The sequence below is a fragment of the Amblyomma mixtum genome, chromosome 5 (genome assembly GCF_055824585.1).
Source record: "Amblyomma mixtum isolate Tamu chromosome 5, ASM5582458v1, whole genome shotgun sequence".
Classification (NCBI taxonomy): Eukaryota; Metazoa; Arthropoda; class Arachnida; order Ixodida; family Ixodidae; genus Amblyomma; species Amblyomma mixtum.
Genome location: NC_143016.1, coordinates 201,314,769 through 201,334,986, shown reverse-complemented (window position 1 = coordinate 201,334,986; position 20,218 = coordinate 201,314,769). Strand labels below are relative to the sequence as shown.

Below are 20,218 nucleotides of genomic sequence, written 5' to 3'. Positions count from 1 at the left end.
TGAGAAAGAAAAAGCACCGTTGACCCTAGAAGATATGTTGGTCGTACTTCAGGAGATTAACCGAAAACTTGATGTTTTGTTGCCACTGAAAGAAACTGTCGATGGAATTGAGCAATCGGGGCAGTTTATGTCCGAACAGATGACAGACCTGATGACGCGCACAGAACAAAATGAGCGAGATATTAAAGCAATCCAGACTAGGCTCGCAAAAATGGAAATGAACAAAGAGCAGCTTGAATCGCTCAGTGTCCAACTTGATGACCTCGAATGGGGCAACCGAAAACTGAACTTAGAAATTCATGGTGTACCACAAATGGAAGGCGAAAATCTTTTGTCAAAACCTAACCTTGCCATAAAAACGCTCTCGCCAGTGAAAGTGAATAGCCCCAGCTATCAGAACACGACATCACGGCAATTCATCGATTGCCGGCAAAGCGTGACAAAGTGCCTGGCATCATCTGCCGTTTCACGAGACAGAGCATGAGGGACATGAGACAGACAAATTACTAAGCTTTATGATATGAGCAAGTGTCTGAGCATGTGTGTGAAAAACGAGGTGTTGAACAATATATCTTTTCTATCCAAATTAGCTGGTTTAGAAAAACGAGATGCAATATACAGCACAAGAAATATAGCGCAATTGAACGTAAAAACATACAGAACTTTCTATGGTAATCAAACATTAGAAAATAAACTACCGCGACTTCTTAACAAACTCGCACAAAACGATATTGATCTCCAAAATACAACACGCCACAAACTGTTCGAGTATTTTTTACACTACACCTAACCTTTTTTTTTCTGTGATTTGTTTACCTAATTCTTCTTTCTTTCACCATCATTGCAAGTTTTCTTTCCAGTCAGGACAATGCTGTTGATTTTATGCTGACTACTATAACCTGATAAGAGCTCTGCTATGTGTATTTTTTTTCCTTTGTTACCTGTATTTCCTGTATTTTCTTTTTTTTGCGTGTGTGTGAAACCAGACCACTGCATTCCTGTCAAAGTGGAGGCCCGTTGCTCTTGCTAGCACGAGTCTGCCAGTGATTAATTTAACTGCCACGCAGTTTGCTCACAATGCAGTGGGCAGGTTGTGGTGATGAGCACACCTGCCTCGGTTGGGATGATCCCCTTAAGCTTTATTCTGATGTACAGAGTCGATCACACTCGTCTAGAGCAGATTAGAGACGTGAACGCACAGGCACCAGTGCCTGCGAAGCAGCTGCGAAAAGATTTCAGTTCATTTGCAGCACACCGTCTGAGCACCCTAGACAAGTGTGATGGACTCTCTGCTACACTGTTGTACTGAAAACACCCTGTGCCCTGTAGTGGAAACCAACTCACGGCCAGCTGACAGCCGCCGGTCAATGTAGGACTCAGTGCTAGTGCAACCTTTGGGGTCTGTTTAGCACAAATTTTATTCATTTTGTAAAGACGAAGACGAACATTCTGTGCAGCGGCGGCAGTGCCATCGCTGCGCGTGCTTTGGGCTCGCTTTGGCTGACCGCAGACCTGTCGCCACGCCTCTGAGTTATGCCAACGTCGCCCCAAGACCTGCCGCCCGTCCACTGACTTACGCCGAGGTCGTTGCTCAAACTCAGCCGCCTACGTACCCTATAGTGTCAGTGCCCGTACCAGCGCCGGCACCTTATATGCGACCCTCTCCACGAGGCCGAGACCCCTGGCGCACGACGGATAACCGGCCTATTTGCTACACCTGCGGATTGCCTGGGCACGTAGCCCGCTATTGTCGTCGCCGTCTCCCAGTCACGACACCGCCGGTCGGGTACTGGCCTCCAGCGCATCAGTACTCTGCGTCTGCTGAGCCCCGTCCGTCGACTCGTCCGTTCTCCCCCGACCGCTCACCTCTTGCCGATCGCCGTTCCCCTGCGCCGCGACGCCGCTCCATCTCTCCGATGCGTCGTCGACCTAATAGTTCTCAAGAGGAAAACTAGATGCCGCAGTTCCTGAGGCAAGAACTGCGTCCCCATCGAACTACCAAAGACCTCAGCTGTCACCTGCGAACCTTATTGACGTTTAGGTCGAGGGAATTTCTGTCATGGCCCTTGTCGACACTGGCGCCGCAATTTCAGTGATAGACGCACAACTTTGTCGCCGCTTGAAGAAAGTTAAGACGCCAATTGCCGGTCTCTCGCTGCGCACGGCCAGCGCTCAGTACATCAAGCCGTCAGCAGCTTGCACACCACGAGTTTTGATTCAGGACGTCCTATATACAATCGAGTTCGTCGTCCTGCCGTTTTGTTCCCACGATGTTATTTTGGGCTGGGATTTCCTGTCTCGTCATGCTGCGGTCATAGATTGCGCTCGCGCTGAAGTCGGATTCTCTACCTTGCCCCAATCGCTGCCGGACGCTGCTCTCTCGTCGCCATGTATTAAAGCCGTCGCCGCCGAAGACATCGACCTGCCTCCGTGCTCTTCCGTCCTTGTGCGCCTCTGTTGTGACCCTCTCCGTGATGACACTGTACTTTTCACGCCAGCTCATACTTTTCTCCGCCGGAAGTGTCTTCCCCTGCCTTACGCCGTTCTGACTATTTCTGCTGGCCTATCCGTACTGTGGGTTTGTAACCCGTTCTCCGGCCCTAGTGCTTTGCGCCGTGGCGAATGTGTCGGCAGTGTCCAACCCATCGCGTCTATTATAACCCGTGAGGAGACTGACGAAATATCGCACATCAATCTCACTGCGCTCAGCCCACCATCTTCTATGCCCACTCCTTCCTCTACAAAACTGTTTCTCCGCTCCATCGACGCAGATCTTCCTCCGCCGCAGCGCAAGCAGCTTCTCCACTTGCTCCACCAGTTGAGCGCCTCCTTCGACTGCCATCACAGCTCCCTTGGCCAAACCTCGACTGTCACACATCGCATCGACACAGGTGCCCAGGCTCCTCTACGGCAGCGCCCCTATCGTGTGTCGACAACCGAGCGCCAAGTCATTGAAGATCAAGTCGACCAAATGATCAAGAGCGGCGTCATTCAGCCCTCAAGCAGTCCTTGGGCTTCGCCAGTTGTGCTTGTCAAAAAGAAAGACCGCTCCATCCATTTCTGTGTAGACTACCGCCGCCTTAACAAGATCACGCGCAAGGACGTATATCCCCTGCCTCGCATCGATGATGCGCTAGACTGCTTGCAAGGTGCCGAAATATTTTCTTCTTTAGATTTACGCTCCGGGTACTGGCAGGTACCCATGGAAGAGGCCGATCGCCCCAAAACAGCCTTTGTAACCCTTGACGGCCTATATGAATTTACTGTGATGCCTTTCGGCCTTTGTAATGCTCCTGCCACCTTTGAGCGGATGATGGATACCATTCTGCGTGGGCTGAAGTGGAAGACCTGCCTCTGTTATCTCGACGACATCGTCGTGTTTTCGCCTGACTTTGACACTCACCTCTCCCGACTGAAGCACGTTTTGACCTGCCTCTCTGACGCCGGCCTTCAGCTCAACTTAAAGAAGTGTCATTTTGCCGCCCGCCAACTTACCATTTTAGGCCATGTTGTCTCTAAGGACGGTGTCCGTCCGGACCCGGCTAAACTTCGTGCTGTGGCTGCGTTTCCTCGACCTACTTCTATCAAAGATCTGCGCATCTTCCCGGGTCTGTGCTCCTACTTCCGTAGGTTTATACGCAACTTTGCCTCAATTGCTGCACCTTTGACACAACTTCTGTCCGGCATTTCCGATCTTTCTCAGTGGCCGCAAGTTTGTGACGACGCCTTCGATTCTTTGCGCCGTATCCTCACCGCACCGCCGATACTGCGCCATTTCGACCCAAACGCACCTACCGAGGTCCATACTGACGCCAGTGGGGTAGGCATCGGCGCCGTACTCGCACAACGCAAATCTGGCTTCATCGAATACGTCGTTGCCTATGCCAGCCGCACGATAACAAAGGCTGAATCTAACTACTCGGTCACTGAAAAAGAGTGTCTGGCGATAGTTTGGGCCCTTACCAAGTTCCGCCCTTACCTCTACGGACGCCCGTTTGACGTCGTGACCGACCACCATGCGCTATGCTGGCTTTCCTCTCTGAAAGATCCATCCGGTCGCCTCGCGAGGTGGGCCCTTCGCCTCCAGGAGTACGATATCCGCGTCGTGTATCGTACTGGTCGCAAACATCAAGACGCCGATGCTCTGTCCCGCTGCCCACTTCCAGCCAATATTTCCAGCCTTTCCGCCTTCGACGCCTCCTCACCTATGCTTCACATCAGCGCCATGCCTTCCTCGCAGCGTGCCGACTCATGGATCTCTTCTCTTATTGACTTCCTCGCCAACCCTACGGCTGCTTCGCCTTCGCGCGCTCTTCGCCGCCATGCTTCCCATTTCTCAATACGTGATAACCTCCTTTATCGCCGCAACTACACCTCAGACGGCCGCAAGTGGTTGCTAGTTATTCCTCGTCACCTTCGCTCGGAAGTCTGCGCCCATTTTCATGCTGACCCGGAGTGTGGTCATGTCGGAGTGTTCAAGACCTACGATCGCATCCGACTACGATATTATTGGCGTGGCATGTACACATTCATCCGCAAATACGTGCAGTCATGCCTTACCTGTCAACGTCGCAAGCCACCTCCTCATCGTTCTGCTGGAGAATTGCAGCCGCTACCTTGCCCGCCACGCCCATTTGACCCCGTCGGCATTGACTTATACGGTCCCCTCCCGTACACTTCGGCCGGCAACCGTTGGGCTATCGTCGCGGTTGATCATTTGACAAGGTATGCCGAAACCGCAGCCCTTCCAGCCGCCACAGCCTCAGAGGTGGCCTCGTTTATTTTAAACCGATTCATCCTTCGTCACGGCGCCCCTCGCGAACTGCTGAGCGACAGAGGCCGCGCCTTTCTGTCGGATGTTGTGAAAGCACTGCTCACCAAGTGCAATATAATTCACCGAAGCACCTCCGCATATCATCCGCAAACCAACGGTCTCACCGAGCGCTTTAACCGTACCCTCGGTGACATGTTGTCTATGTATGTCTCTTCAGATCAGTCAAACTGGGATCTTGTCCTTCCGTACGTGACCTACGCGTACAACACCGCAACGCAGTCCACTACCGGATTTTCTCCTTTCTTTCTCCTTTACGGCCGTCACCCTTCTGCTACCATCGACACCATTCTCCCGTACCAACCCGATGCTTCCGAGTATACGCCTCTATCTGAAGCCGCCCAGCACGCCGAAGACTGTCGCCGCATCGCCCGTGCCCTCACGACTGACACCCAGTGCAGAGAGAAATCCCGCCACGACCTCAGCCAAACAACACCATACTTCGCCAACGGCTCCCTTGTGTGGCTCTGGATTCCGACGAATACTCCGGGTTTGTCATCAAAATTTCTTGCCAAGTACCATGGCCCATACCGCGTACTGGAGCGCACATCTTCAGTTAATTACACTGTAGAACCTCTCAACCCATCTTCTGATCGCCGCCGCCGTGGACGCGAGACTGTTCACGTCCAGCGCCTCAAGCCATTCTACGACCCAGCCGTCCTGCCTGCGCCCTGAGTCGCCAGGTTGGCTCCTTTTCTCCCCGGGGGCAATTGTAAAGACGAAGACGAACATTCTGTGCAGCGGCGGCAGTGCCATCGCTGCGCGTGCTTTGGGCTCGCTTTGGCTGACCGCAGACTGTTGCCGCCCTGCTCCTTCAATAAGGTCCCAGTGCCTTTAATAAACCCCCGTCTTACAATTTATTTTTTAGTTGCAAATAAACACTCAGGGTAATGAACCCACGCAGGAGTAGATGCAAGGTAGGAAAATGTCAATAGCGGATAACAATTTGTGATCACAGGGGTATCGGATGGTAATGATGTCAATTCAAGGTGATTAACATTCTCTAAACGATTCGGCTGAGGTACAGTTCACAACACTAGATGGTGAAGTGTTTTCTATTGTTCTTTTAAGAGATACCTTATTAAAGGGAACCAGGATATTTGTTTGAGAAGTGATGGATTTCGCACTGTTAGTTTTCGAGGAGTGGCAGAATGGTTCCTGAAGGTATTCTGCTTTTGTCATGTAGAAGTGTCCGTGATAAAGCAGGTACAAAAACTCTACGCTCAGGTAGGCCGGGAGTGAAGGTCTGTTTTCTTGGATATGTTTGAATAGTTTCTAAATTCGTTCTAATTTGCCTATTAAATATTCTGGTGAGGTCTCCAAATAATATTTATTTATTTGTTATTTATTTATTCGATACTGTCAATCCCATCAGCGATCGTAACAGGGAGGGCATTCAAAAGTACAGAGGCACACAAAAAAATTACAATGGTAATTAATCAAAGTACATAAAAAATATGACACAAGATTATACATTAGAAGATACGTATAACAAATAAACCAGAATGAGGAGCATGTGACAAGATTTTGGCGGACAAATAATACCACAAGTGAAAACACAAACGGAAGGAATAACTTCGTAATGACATATATGAACTCAATAAATACTAAGATATAAGTAGTTGATTTTCCACACGTGTGCTAAAGAAATTTAATGATGGATTACTAACAATGGATGTGTTCAAGGTGTTCCATTCACGTATAGCACGAGGGAAGTATGAATATTTGAAAGTGTCAGTACGGAATGAAAACTCGTTTAGAGTGTGTATGTGTTTATTACGTGTTTGTCGCGTTTGTGATTTTGATATGTATCTTGAAGTGTCGACTTTTAATTGATTGTGTACGAGTTGATACATGGTTTTAAGGCGCGCTAGTTTTGCTCTGTTTTGAAGGGTTAGTAGTCCTGCGTGTTTGAGGTGTTCTGTTGGTGAGTCTGTCAACCTGTGTTTATTAAATATACATCTGACCGCCTTCCTCTGCACTGCTTCTATTTGTTTAGTAAGCTTGTTAGTGAAAGGAAACCAAACAACATTAGCATACTCTAGAATTGGTCTGACATATGTGTTATACGCTGGGAGCTTTGTTTCTGATGGTGCTAGTTTGAGGCGTCTGTTAATGAAAAATAACTGTTTTAAGGCGGTTGATGTGACATTGTTAACATGAGAATCCCATCTGAGGTCAGAGGTCAGTGTTATGCCTAAATATTTATATTCGGACACCGAATCAAGAGGAATGTTGCTTAATGTGTACTGGAAATTTGATTGGTGTATCTTTCTGGTTAGGGATAAAGAAACTGATTTTTTAACATTAATAGTCATCTGCCATTCTTCACACCACTTGGTCACTGCTGTTAAAGCGTTCTTTAAAGCTATATAGCCATTGACGCAGTTAATTTTCTGGTAAAGTACACAGTCGTCGGCAAAGAGTTTAACATTGTGAGAAATACTAGTAGGTAAGTCGTTTATAAAAATTAAAAATAATACTGGGCCAAGAACACTTCCTTGTGGCACGCCGGATGTAACATTAGCTGTTTCGGACTTAGCATTGTTAATTTCGACGAATTGAGTACGGTCAGTCAAATAATCAGCGATCCATCTACTATAGGGCCAGCTCCAAGGGTTGCATTAAGTTTCATAATAAGCTTGGAATGTGATACGCGGTCGAAAGCTTTCGAAAAGTCTAAGAAAATGAGATCAATTTGTTTCTGTTGATCAATAGCGAAGGATATGTCATGTGTAAGTTCGATTAGTTGTGTGACTGTAGAAACTCCTTTCCGAAAGCCGTGCTGAAAATGTATTAAAATTTGATTTTCCTTTAAGTAGGTTGTTATGTGCTTTAAGATAATGTGCTCTAGTAACTTGTATACAGTGCTTGTTAGTGAAATTGGTCTGAAATTTGAGGGATCTGATATGGTTCCTGTTTTGTGTATAGGTGTCACTTTAGCTATTTTCCATTCTTTAGGAATGGTGTGCGATGACAATGACTTTTTAAAAAGTATTACTAAATATTTTGCTACCCATTCGGCATATCTACGAAAGAAAATGTTAGAGATTCCATCAGGTCCTGATCCTTTCTTTGTGTCCAAGTTTAATAAGAGGTTTAAGACTCCTGTTTCTGTTACAGTAAGGGGCTCTAATTTATTTCCTGAGCAAAAACTAATACGAGGCTTAATTCCGTTGTCTGTAGTGAAAATAGAAGTAAAGTAGGTATTCAGCGTGGTTGCAATATTTCTGTTTTCCTCTGGAGAAGCTTGGTTATCTTTTCGTGATTTAGGGTTCACGTGACGCCAGAACTTTTGGGGAGCATCTTTTAAGAAACGAGTCAGCGTATTAGTAAAGTAAAATGTTTTAGCTGTTTTTATTTTGGTTTTCAAATCAGTGATGGCCGAGTTTATTTTTTCAATTGTTTTTGGTGATGGATGGCGTTTCTGCACTTTTTTCAGCCGTCGAACTTTTCGCTTGGCATGAATTACGGTTCGAGTTATCCATGGATTACGTTTGCGTATTCTCTTAGTCTTGGTTGGCACATAATTAGTAACGCAATATGACACGTTTTTGAATATCTGCCACAATGTTTCTATGTCAGTATTTATGTCATCTGAGAGTTGCTGAAATGGTGTTAGTTCGTGTGATAAAGTATCAAGCATGGTAGTGTCGTCAGCTCGGTTGTAGTCTGGGTACGTTATTGTAGATGGAAAACAAGGGGCACGATAGTGATGCGGGACAGAACACATTACAAGTTTGTGATCAGACAGGCCATTTAAAATTTCAACCTTTGTTTCTCGACAGGAGAAGTGACTACTCAGGAAAACTAAATCTAAAACATTAGAGCTGGTTCCTTGCACACGTGTGGGTTCTGTTACAATTTTCGAGAGGTTAAAAGAAAGCATTATATCAAAAACAACATCAGCGCAAGGTGAGGTATGGTGCATTGTATTCCATTTAAAATTTCATATCTGCCACAATGTTTCTATGTCAGTATTTATGTCATCTGAGAGTTGCTGAAATGGTGTTAGTTCGTGTGATAAAGTATCAAGCATGGTAGTGTCGTCAGCTCGGTTGTAGTCTGGGTACGTTATTGTAGATGGAAAACAAGGGGCACGATAGTGTTCAGATGACTATTAATGTTAAAAAATCAGTTTCTTTATCCCTAACCAGAAAGATACACCAATCCAATTTCCAGTACACATTAAGCAACATTCCTCTTGATTCGGTGTCCGAATATAAATATTTAGGCATAACACTGACCTCTGACCTCAGATGGGATTCTCATGTTAACAATGTCACATCAACCGCCTTAAAACAGTTATTTTTCATTAACAGACGCCTCAAACTAGCACCATCAGAAACAAAGCTCCCAGCGTATAACACATATGTCTCTCAGATGGGATTCTCATGTTAACAATGTCACATCAACCGCCTTAAAACAGTTATTTTTCATTAACAGACGCCTCAAACTAGCACCATCAGAAACAAAGCTCCCAGCGTATAACACATATGTCAGACCAATTCTAGAGTATGCTAATGTTGTCGAAAGCTTTCGAAAAGTCTAAGAAAATGAGATCAATTTGTTTCTGTTGATCAATAGCGAAGGATATGTCATGTGTAAGTTCGATTAGTTGTGTGACTGTAGAAACTCCTTTCCGAAAGCCGTGCTGAAAATGTATTAAAATTTGATTTTCCTTTAAGTAGGTTGTTATGTGCTTTAAGATAAAAAGCATTGTATCAGGAAGATTGAGTGAGGTATGGTGCAGTGTATTCCCGTTAATATCAGGAAGATTTAAATCCCCTAAAAGTATTAGTCTCACCCCCTTAACATGATGTTGCATATACTTATACAATGAATGAAGTATGATAGGATCAGAACAAGGACTAAGATAGACGCAACCCACAACGATTGCAGAATCAGAAAAGCAGAGTTTGCAAAAAATTACTTCAACCCCCTCAACTTCAGGTAACGTAACGAAATGTATATCTTTTCTTATCACTAATGCCACGCCTCCGCCTCGCATCAGCCTGTCCTTGCGTGCTATGGAGTAGTTGGGGGGAATTACTTCAAAGGCTTTGATTTCGCTTGTCAGCCAAGTTTCTGTTATAGCCAAGAATTCTGGCTTTAAACCTAATAATAAAGATTCCAAGGGACCGAGCTTATTGATAATACTACGCGCATTAATGTTCACGAAAGTTATTTGGGACGTTGTGGACGGTGCGTGCGTATACAGCCCGTGTACTTGTGTTTTGGTTTTTTTGCCTCGGTTAGTAAAGGTACCGGTGTAACCGGATGAGCTGCAATTGGTGACACTGCACATTTCTCGTTGTCCCAAAAGTACAATTCACCGTTTATCTAGTTTGTTGAAAACCAGCGACACTTTTTCACCCCAATCTTTTCTTGGTTTCCCGTATTTCCATAGCTTTTTTCTGAATTCGCGGACACGAGGCGAAAAATCGTGGACACGAGGCTTATGGTTCTATGGACTCCCTGGCAGCGTTGCAAGACGCTGTCGCGTTCCACTCTTATAGGCGAAGCTTAACATCTTAACCACACATCAGTGACCGCACTTTAGGTCACAAAAGTGCCCGACTGAAATATGACGGGTATCCACCGAGATACGTAAGACAGTTACTGCGTAATTTCCTTTCCTCAAATACAATTTTCATTTTCTTCATTACGGGCCCTCTTTGTCTTTCTTCTTTCACTCCCACTTCCTCCCTTCCTGTACGCTGCGGTTCAGGTGTCCACCGAGATGACAGAGAATTACTGCGCCATTTCCTTTCCTCAAAAAGCGTTGCGTTCAAAGTGCAAGGCATCGCCTCGCTGGTGGAATGCGTCAACGAACAGCATTGGGCTACAGGAACGTTACCAATATCCTGGAAGACAGTCGAGGTTCGGTTCATTCCGAAGCCGAACAAACCCCTTAAACTGGATAATCTAAGACCGATATCGCTGACCTCGTGTTTGGGGAAGCTCATAGAGAGGGTCATCAACACGAGACTGAGTAGATACTTAGAAAAAACAACCTCCTACCTAATATTCAATTCGGCTTTCGCCCTCACCTATCGACACAGGACGCCCTCTTGTACCTGTACAATGACCTCCTTGAGACACCTCCCAAGTCACAGACAAGGGCCATCCTGGCACTTGATTTGAAAGGAGCGTTCGATAACGTTCTACATAAAAACATCCTGCAAAGCCTCGCCGATATCAACTGTGGCGCAAGAACCTACAACTATATCAAAAACTTCTTATAAGCCTGGCAAGCCACTGTAAACTTGGGTGGAATAAAATCAGATCCCATCACTCTAGGCCCGAGGGGAACTCCGCAAGGGGCGGTACTGTCACCTCTCTTGTTCAATTTGGCTATGAAAGATCTACCAGGCCTTCTTTCAGAAATCCCCGGCATCAAACACACATTGTATGCGGATGATATCACTGTCTGGTGCTACTCGGGGAGTGACGCCGAGATCGAGAAGCGTCTTCAAGCAGCAGCCGACACGGTGGACCGGTACGCCAGGGAGAGAGGCCTCCAGTGTGCGCCGGAAAAGTCCGAGTTGCTAATCCTGAAGAACCCGAGGACACCCCTAGCGCAGAACATCTCGGTGTATATAGAGAACCACCCAGTACAGAAACGCACGGAGATCAAGATCCTATGGCAGTATATCCCGCAGGGGCGACTGAACACCACCACTATGAAGAGGCTTAAAACATCCACCGAGCAAATCCTCCGCATGATACATCGTATCCGAAATAAACACCATGGCATGAAGGAAAGGGACACCATCCGCTTAGTGCAAGCTTTCGTGATCTCTCGGATAATGTACGGGACGGCATTCCTTAACCTCTCCAGGTCGGAAATTGAAAAGTTGGAGGTACTCATCAGGAAAGCCTACAAGACGGCACTGGGCCTACCGAACTCCACGCCAACGGCAAAGCTCATGGCTCTAGGAGTACATAATACCCTCAAAGAGATGTGGGAAGCACAATGGCTCTCACAACTGAATCGGCTCGCACTTACAAAACACGGCAGAGAACTGCTCGATAAAATCCATGTTAATCTGCCCTATACAATTGACCAAAGGGAAGAGGTCCCATGCGATGTGAGAAGACGCATAAACGTGCACCCCATTCCGCGGAATATGCATCCCGCATATAACACCGAGAGGAGGAAAGCAAGAGGTGAAGCCCTGCAGAAGAAATGGGACAAGGAAATTAACACCCTTTACGTGGACGCAGCAGGACCAAAGAATGGAGTCATGACTATTGTGGTCTCAACGCCTTCAGGGTCGATAGTGAAAAAACTGCGCCTCAGTGAAAACATCTAACCCCACTCACGCAGAGGAGGCAGCTATTGCATTAGCTGTAGCATCTAACCCCAACGCCGTTGTGCTCACTGATTCCCAGAACGCCTGTCGCAACTTCAATAACGGATTAATTCACAAGTCAGGGTTGTCACTGCTGACTAAGCATCCACCCAACCAGGTCTCAGTCATCTGGTTCCCCGGTCACCTGGAACTACCAGGAGGAAACGAAGCCGCCCACACGCATGCCCGAGCTCTTCTATACCGGGCGTCTCCCCCTGATGACCATGAAAGGTGCCGCGACCTAATAGGTTTAGCAGTGTATGCTGACAATCTTGCGCCATACAGAACAGCCAGAAAGGAGTACCCAACACCACACAAATCCCTCAACAAGTTAGAAGAGAACACCCTTAGGAGACTACAAACCAACACATACCCAACACCAGCTAAATTACACCAGTGGTACCCTACACTGTACTCTCCGCAGTGTCCACATTGTGGAGCGGTAGGTAACCTCTACCATATGGTGTGGGCATGCCAATATAATCCCTTCGTTGACCCCATTCCCATCCCCTCGGAGGAGCAGTGGGAGGCTATTCTGCTCAGCGATGATCCTGACCGTCAGCACTGGCTGGTGGGGAGGGCCAGCGCAGCAGCAGCAGCCAGTGGACTACCGGACTAGGCGGCCCACCCACATGCTCTGAGAACATTGAAGAAATAAAGATATTTGTAATCAATCAATCGCACCGAACGGGTGGTGGCGTTCTGTTCCGTGGACTCCCTGGCAGCGCTACAACACGCCGTCGTGTTCCGCTCCTAAAGGCGAAGCTTAAGCGTCATTAATTAGCAGTTAATTAGCATTCAGACATTACTCAGTAATTAACCGTTAATTAGTGATTCGTGATCACTTAGTAATTAGTACTCAATTATATGTGACGCCACCAGTGCCCCAGAAGCAGTCAAAGTGGTGCGGAAAAGGCTTTCGCCTCTACGCACTTTAGACAGTCAAAGTGCCCCCTGAATTTTTCAGAAGGTTCCACGCACGTCACGCGTTACGGCCATCACCATTTTCGTTTGCACGGATACTTCTAACGCTAACGTATTAATCACGATGGTTTATTTACTTTTTATTGCTGACTTCTGCAATAAACGGAAGCCAGCACTCACCGAAACCGTGGAGCATAGAGATCTTTAAGTAGAACAAGCTGTCGGGCTAGCTGGTGAATTACTCTGACATGGTAAAATTGCGCGAAAGGATGAAAGGAAAAGCGTGCAAAAAGGTCGGAATGCAAAGGCGGGCCGATAGCGACTCCGTATTTATTTTATTTTATTTTTTATTTATAGAATACTGCAGACCCAAAGATAGGTCTAAGCTGTAGGGGCAAAATAGCATAAAAAAGAAGCGCGGCAAATAACATGGAAGAAAACTAACATATCAGTAATAGAACATAGTGAAGAACAAGGAAAAACAACTCAGCAATTATCAATAAGCAATTTTGTTAATGGCATCGATGCTGTTTACAACCTCAGGGGGGAGTTCATTCCATTGAGTTATTTTGTGGGGGAAAAAAAGAGTATTTAAAAGCATTGATTCTAGCGCTGTACGGTGTTAGTGATTCCGTGTGACGATGTCGTGTTAGTCGGGTTGTGATCGGCTTAAGAAAGAAATCAGGGCTCATGGAGAGATTGTTATTTTTGAGTAGGAAAAAAAATTTCAATCGCTGAAGTTTTCTTCGCGTTTGCAATATTTGTATGTTGTTCATGGTGTTTATGTATGGTGTTTATGTGCATAAAGGTAGAAGGTTTGGCAAGTCAACATCTCTCATAAATCACAAATTAGGGCCAAAAAAAAAGACGATGCACGAAGACAGAACACACATCACGAGCGCTCGTGGTGTTTGTTCTGTCTCCGTCCGTCGTCTTGTTTTCGCGCTCCTTTTGTCATGGGGCCGCCGCGGTGGCTCAGTGGTTATGGTGCTCGGCTGCTGACCCGAAAGACGCGGGTTCGATCCCGACCGCGGCGGTGGAATTTTGATGGAGGCGAAATTCTAGAGGCCCGTGTACTGTGCGATGTCGATGCTCGTTAAAGAACCCCAGGTGGTCGAAATTTCCGGAGCCCTTCTCTACGGCGTCTCTCATAGCCTTAGTCGCTTTGGGACGTTAAACCCCATAAACCAAACCAAACCAAACCTTTTGTTATGGGCGTCCCACAACATAAATGTTGCGGGGTAAGTTCAGGGTGCCAATGGTGTTTACTGCAGCTTTCAAGCGGGTAAAGCTATGCCCCCGCATCACCAAACAAGGAGCATAGGAAAGTTCTTGTGGCAAGAAGCACGCTAAGCATTTTGGGGAACGCGCCGTCGCTCTCATATACGAGGTACCATTAACTTGTGGTAAAAAGTACGTAGGCCAGACTGGACGCTGCGTTAACGATCGTGCACGGGAACATGACCTATCGTTATCAACTGGGGTGGGTTCAAACTTGCCTGAACATTCTCTGACTTGCCGGGACTGCAGGCCGCTGCTGGGTGAGAGAAGAATTCTGAGCAAGAGCCGCAGCACAATCGCACGTGAACTGATCGATGCTTAATAAAACAGCGCAAAAAACGACGGAAAAGAGAACAGAGGACGAGCGCAGTCCTGTGTTCTCCTTTCTCTGGTGCGTCGTCTTTTGCGCTGTTTTATTAAACATCCATACCAACTAGCCCAACTAAACATTTTCATGAACTGATGGAAGCCTATATCATAAAGAAAAATGAGCGTGATTGTATCGACGATTCTTCTGCTGAGCTGTAAAACAGTGAAATGGCCTTTCTTGACAAGAAGTTGTAAGATTCGGCCTTGCTGTCTATAGTTTGTAATATGCGCGGTATTGATAGCGCATGCTTTTTTTTCTGTTTCCCTACATAGTGGCGCGTTCTACGAACAAAATTAGTTGTCAGTTTGCGCTCGTACTGTACCATGTCTCGTGTGGAGAGTGCTCTTTTGCCGGCATTTTATCATGTCAGATATAGGGGATTTTTTTCTGCTTTGTAGCGTTGATCAGTGGAAAATGAACCGTTTAAATAATTAATAATTAAATAGAAATCAGAACAAAAACAACCACAATCTGCCAGTGGGATTTGAAGCCAATATCTGCGTATTTCTATGGCGACAGCTATCCAATCTTCTGCTTTCGGTGGTAACTATGGGCAGTGCAACCAAGCCTTGAGAGTGTTCACCAGCGCCACACCCGTCCACAGGAGCGGACGTAGTACGTCCTCTATTACCCCGAGTGCCACACGTGAAACGTGATCGAACGATGGGGGGCGGTAGGTGCGCGAAAGTCCTCTTTTGCTACCTATGACACTAAGACAGCCAGAACCACGGCCGTCGTTAAGCTATTGAGCAGACCAGGGAAGAAAAAAAAAGCGGTGGTCGTTATGACCTACACGACGGACGCCAACAGTCTCCTAAACAAAGGAGAGTAAGGACCTCTAATTCTTTCAATTTGGCGATGTTTATCAATGGGAGATCAATAGTTGAAGTAACTAATATTTTATTAGGAAGCAGGAGAAAAAAACTCAGGGGCACTTTGCGTCTCTAAATTGCCGCAAAACGAAACCTATTCTTGGCTCACAGTTTTTTTTTCATATTTTATGTTTCCCATTTAATTTTTCACTTTATTTTTTATTTTGTTTTTTTTTCATATTTTTATTTTATTTTACTGTTTATTTTTGTTCCTTTTCTTATTTTTATTTTTTATTTTGGTATATTTCATTTACGAGAGCCATGTATTCACTAGATGCACCTTTACTCACGCTCAAACCTGTGCGGCTGTGCTTCAACGTGCTCCTTGCTGGAAACAGCGCATCGGCCGTTGGCCGAGGTCTAGCGACGTCTCAGGACACTACGGACTCGTACAAAGTTGTACTTCCCCGATTGCCTACCGGTAATGTTGTCCTTAATACCATTTTCCTGCATGCTGACCTTAAGGGTCGCCCGTACCGAGCGCCTGACTTCCGTGACGCACTCGCACAGATATTGGATCTCCGGGAAATTTTGTGCATTGGTCAATACCAAATGAGCCACGTGCGGATGGTTACCTGCGAGAGTAGTTCTTCCAAACAGAAGCTTGTTAACAAAGCGGAGTTTCCTGTCAAAGGACTGCGGTGCATGGTGTTTGACCCGGATACTAAGAACGTCAAGGTTAAGCTCCTTTGGCTTCCCCGCTATATGGAACACCGGAGGATTGTGGAAGCATTAGAGCCTTATGGAACGATTCAGTCTGTGGAGCGTGAAAAGTGGCGGTGCCCAGGGATGGAGCATATGGAAACGTCGAACCGTGAAATCTCCCTCACACTCAAGGATGAAGTGTCAGCAAGCACAATCCCACACACACTTAATGTTTATGGAGTGCAGGCATTAGTCCTTATCCCAGGGAGACCTCCACTGTGCCTCCGATGCAGCCGGGTTGGGCATGTACGGCGCCAGTGTCGCACGCCTCGGTGCACCCAGTGCCGACGCTTTGGCCATACTGCGGAGAACTGTGTCTTGAGTTACGCTGACAGGCTGCGTCAAGGCCAGTGGTCACGGGAAGATGACGTGGCATCAGAACACATCATGGATGTGTCTGAGGTTGTCGACGCGACCGGAGAACTAAGTCGTGAGCATCGAATAGATAGGGAACAGAAGGCTTCAACACCTCAAATCAACACGGAATCTCAAGCGACTGGCCATCTAGCATCCGCGCCTCCAGAACGAAAACCGCCGGGCCCGCCCCCCCCCCCCCCCCCCCCCCCCGTGAGCGCTACAGAGACTGCTGTGCTTGCTGCACAGGAACACCTCGTCGCCACAGGCCAACGTCCGGATATGCCTCCTGTGGAGTCAGACGAGGCGATACAGCCAGTGAATGCTCGCCGATCCTCCTCTGTTGCTGATTCTGCTTCGTCGTTGAAGGGTAACGGTGAGCCGTGTGTGGCGTCGATCTCTGGCGTGTCCGGTTCTCTGTCGGCTGTTAGTGTGGCAGCGAGTGATGTGCTCCCCTCGGGTTCGTGGGCCGAGGCCTTGGCTGTTTCAGAGGAAGACATGGACAGCACCGCACCTTTGAAACGTCCAGCAGATGCTGACGAGGTGTGTATCGATGGCGCTGACCACAAGGCACAATGTTAGAGACCACGGGAAGGGTGGCGTTAAAGAGGAGGGCGATGTCTGCCCGAGAGGCTGCCAATTTGGAGGCGGGCCACCCCATTCCAGGGGATGGCGTTTGTTAAGACTGGCACCAAAAATGGCGAGCGTCGCAGCATATCAAGTCGCTACCCTTAACGTTAGGGGTATGCGTAATCGTAGGAGGCAACAGCAGGTACGGCATCTCTTAAACAAATAGAGTGTGTGTATGGCCGCTATCCAGGAAACAAAGTTGTCCTCTGATGAAGATACAGCAGCTGCTCTGGAGCCTTTTTTGTCGGAATACAACATTATTGTTAGCCACGCGAGAGGCTTATCAGGAGGTTGTATGCTATTCCTGGCGAACACGCTAGAGATAACAGCCATGTCTTATTGCATAGATGACGAGGGGCGACTTATATGCTGTGATCTCACAATTTCAGGTGTACAGTGGCGGATTATTTGTGTTTACGCCCCCACAAAGCAGCGCGATAGAAGGCTTTTCTTTCTGTCATTAGTTGAACATTTGTGCACGGACCGCAAAATTATATTGTTGGGAGATTTTAATTGCGTTTGTAGGGATGAGGATCGATCAGTGGTATGTAAGAGATACGACCCTAGTGCTGCATTACTTACCGACTTGGTTTCTGAATATAGTCTTGTGGACGTGGGACAGGAAAAAGGCGACAGTATGCATTTCACTCATTTTCAGTTTTCCTCTAATGCTTGCCTTGACAGAATTTACGTTTCTGTAGACGCGTTAGCAAGTGTGTTTGGCTACTGGGTGCGGCCGATCTTCTTCAGTGACCACTGTATGGTGTCTCTTCAGATAGGGAGGTACACTCGGCATGTACTTCACCCTCGATGGGAGTTGTGGAAGATGAATAACTGTCTGCTCTCAGACGAAATCTTTCAGCGTGCTGTACCTACTTGTTTGAAGGACGTATGGTCACGCCGTGATCTGTCCGTTTTTCAAAAGTGGGATTTGTTTAAACAGGAGATCAAAAACTTGGCAATTGAGGCCTCAGCAAGAATCGCTTTCCTGAAGAGACACCACCTTCGTGAGCTTGGGCGTACCCTAACGGAGCTACATGAGCTAGAGAGGGTAAGCCCGGTGCCTATCTCGAAGACATTAATAACGTAAAAGCAGAGCTTCAACAATTTGCGACAGAAAGATATAAGGGGGCCTTGATACGATCTAGGTCCCGAAGGTTTCTTGATGAGCAACCTTCTCGTCGGGCCCTGAGTGGTGAAAAAGAGAATGCTCTTGCGAAGGAAATATTGGAAATTCAGTATGGTGATTGCACATACAACGATGCGCCTGGTATTCTTGCTGCTTTCTTTGACTATTATCGAAAGATGTTTGGCAGTTGCGAAGATCCAAATCAGGGTTTTGATTACAGTTCCTTACTCGGAAACATCCCTCGACTTGACGATGAGAAGTGTGCTATAGTGAAGGAACCTATCACTTTTCATGAAATTCAATCAGCCATTTCTGCCCTGCGGAGCCAGAAATCTCCTGGGCCAGATGGTATTACTAGCGAATTCTATAAAACCTTTTCGCCTTGCCTAGTGCCTGTTTTGATGGAAGTTTTCCAAGCATCTTATGATGTGGGTGTCCTGCCTCCCACTTTCTATTCTGGGCACACAATATTAATTCCCAAAAGCAAAGATACTAATCGGTTGAAAATTGTTGAGGGATATCGTCCAATTTCCCTCTGCAATGGTGATTACAAAAGTTGTGCCAAGGTTTTTAGCAGTCGTCTGCAGCTCGTCATTATGGACTTGGTAGGTTCGCATCAGGTCTGTGGTATTAGAGGCCGCAGTATTAAAACACATATCCATATTGCACGTTCAGTATTAGAGACAGTATCAGATGAGACAGGCCAAGTAGCTCTGATTCAAATTGACTTGGCGAAGGCGTGTGATAAAGTTCGGCACGATTTCTTGTTCGTGGTCTTGGAGTATTCTAATATTGGTGACGTCTTGCTCAAAGGCATAAGGCTGTGCTATAAGAACTCCTATACAAGGGTTATTGTTAATCAGGAGCTAACGAAACCAATACCACTAGAAGCATCTGTTCGTCAAGGATGTCCACTGTCTCCATTGTTGTTTGCCCTATATCTGGAACCCCTCTGTCTCAGTATAAGCAACAGCGCAGCTATCCGCGGTTTCTCTCTGGCTCAATGTGAAGTTAAAGTTTTAGCCTATGCTGATGATGTCGCCCTCTTTTGTTCTGACAAAAAGAGTGTACTTGAGGCTCTAAACTTGACTAAACAGTTCTGTGTTGTATCAGGCGCGGCTCTTAATTTAGAGAAATCCAAAGGTTTTTGGTTGGGTTATTGGGTAACTAGGCGAAGCCAGTTCGGTGGCATATGCTGGGACAGTAGCCCTCTTGAGTACCTAGGCGTTCCGCTGCGCCCAGTTCGCAACAGCACAGCCTACTGGGATTCACAAATTGTAACTCTACGGCGGCCAACACAGGCTTGGATGGGTAGGGAACTCTCAGTGTTTGCGAGGGCACAGGTCTGTAACATATTTTTGTTTGCAAAGCTCGCGTATGTCCTTCAAGGCCTGCATTGTGCGAGGAGGAAGGTGCAAGCAATACGCAGAATATTTGCAACATTCGTTTGGCGCTCTCAATGGGAGCCCATGAGGCGAGACAACTTGTTCCTTCCCTTAGAGGGTGGTGGAGTGGGTCTTGTTCACCTGTTCGTGCATCAACTTGTTTCCCGTTTTTTCTTTTTAAAATCGACAAACCACCCGTTTCTGGTAGCTGTGCTCATTAGGCGGCTTAGTTTTCATTTCCCTTACTTATTCGCACAGACTGTGCAGGCTTGTGAGGGGACTTTATGGGGATTCCTTAAGGAGGTTGCCGACACTTTCAATTTCCTCACTGTGCGCTTCTCTTTAGGTTACCTGCATAGCCTCTCGAGAAAACAGATGA

At 46.8% G+C, this 20,218-nt stretch overlaps 1 protein-coding gene across 1 annotated transcript; it reads left to right on the top strand.

The window, feature by feature from the left end:
- The first annotated feature begins 16,223 nt into the window (after positions 1 to 16,223).
- Positions 16,224 to 17,277, top strand: LOC149345434 (uncharacterized). The gene has a single exon (XM_089547424.1). The coding sequence runs from the start codon at positions 16,282 to 16,284 to the stop codon at positions 17,275 to 17,277; it is 996 nt and encodes a 331-aa protein (XP_089403550.1). The 5' UTR covers positions 16,224 to 16,281.
- The last annotated feature ends 2,941 nt before the right edge of the window (positions 17,278 to 20,218 follow it).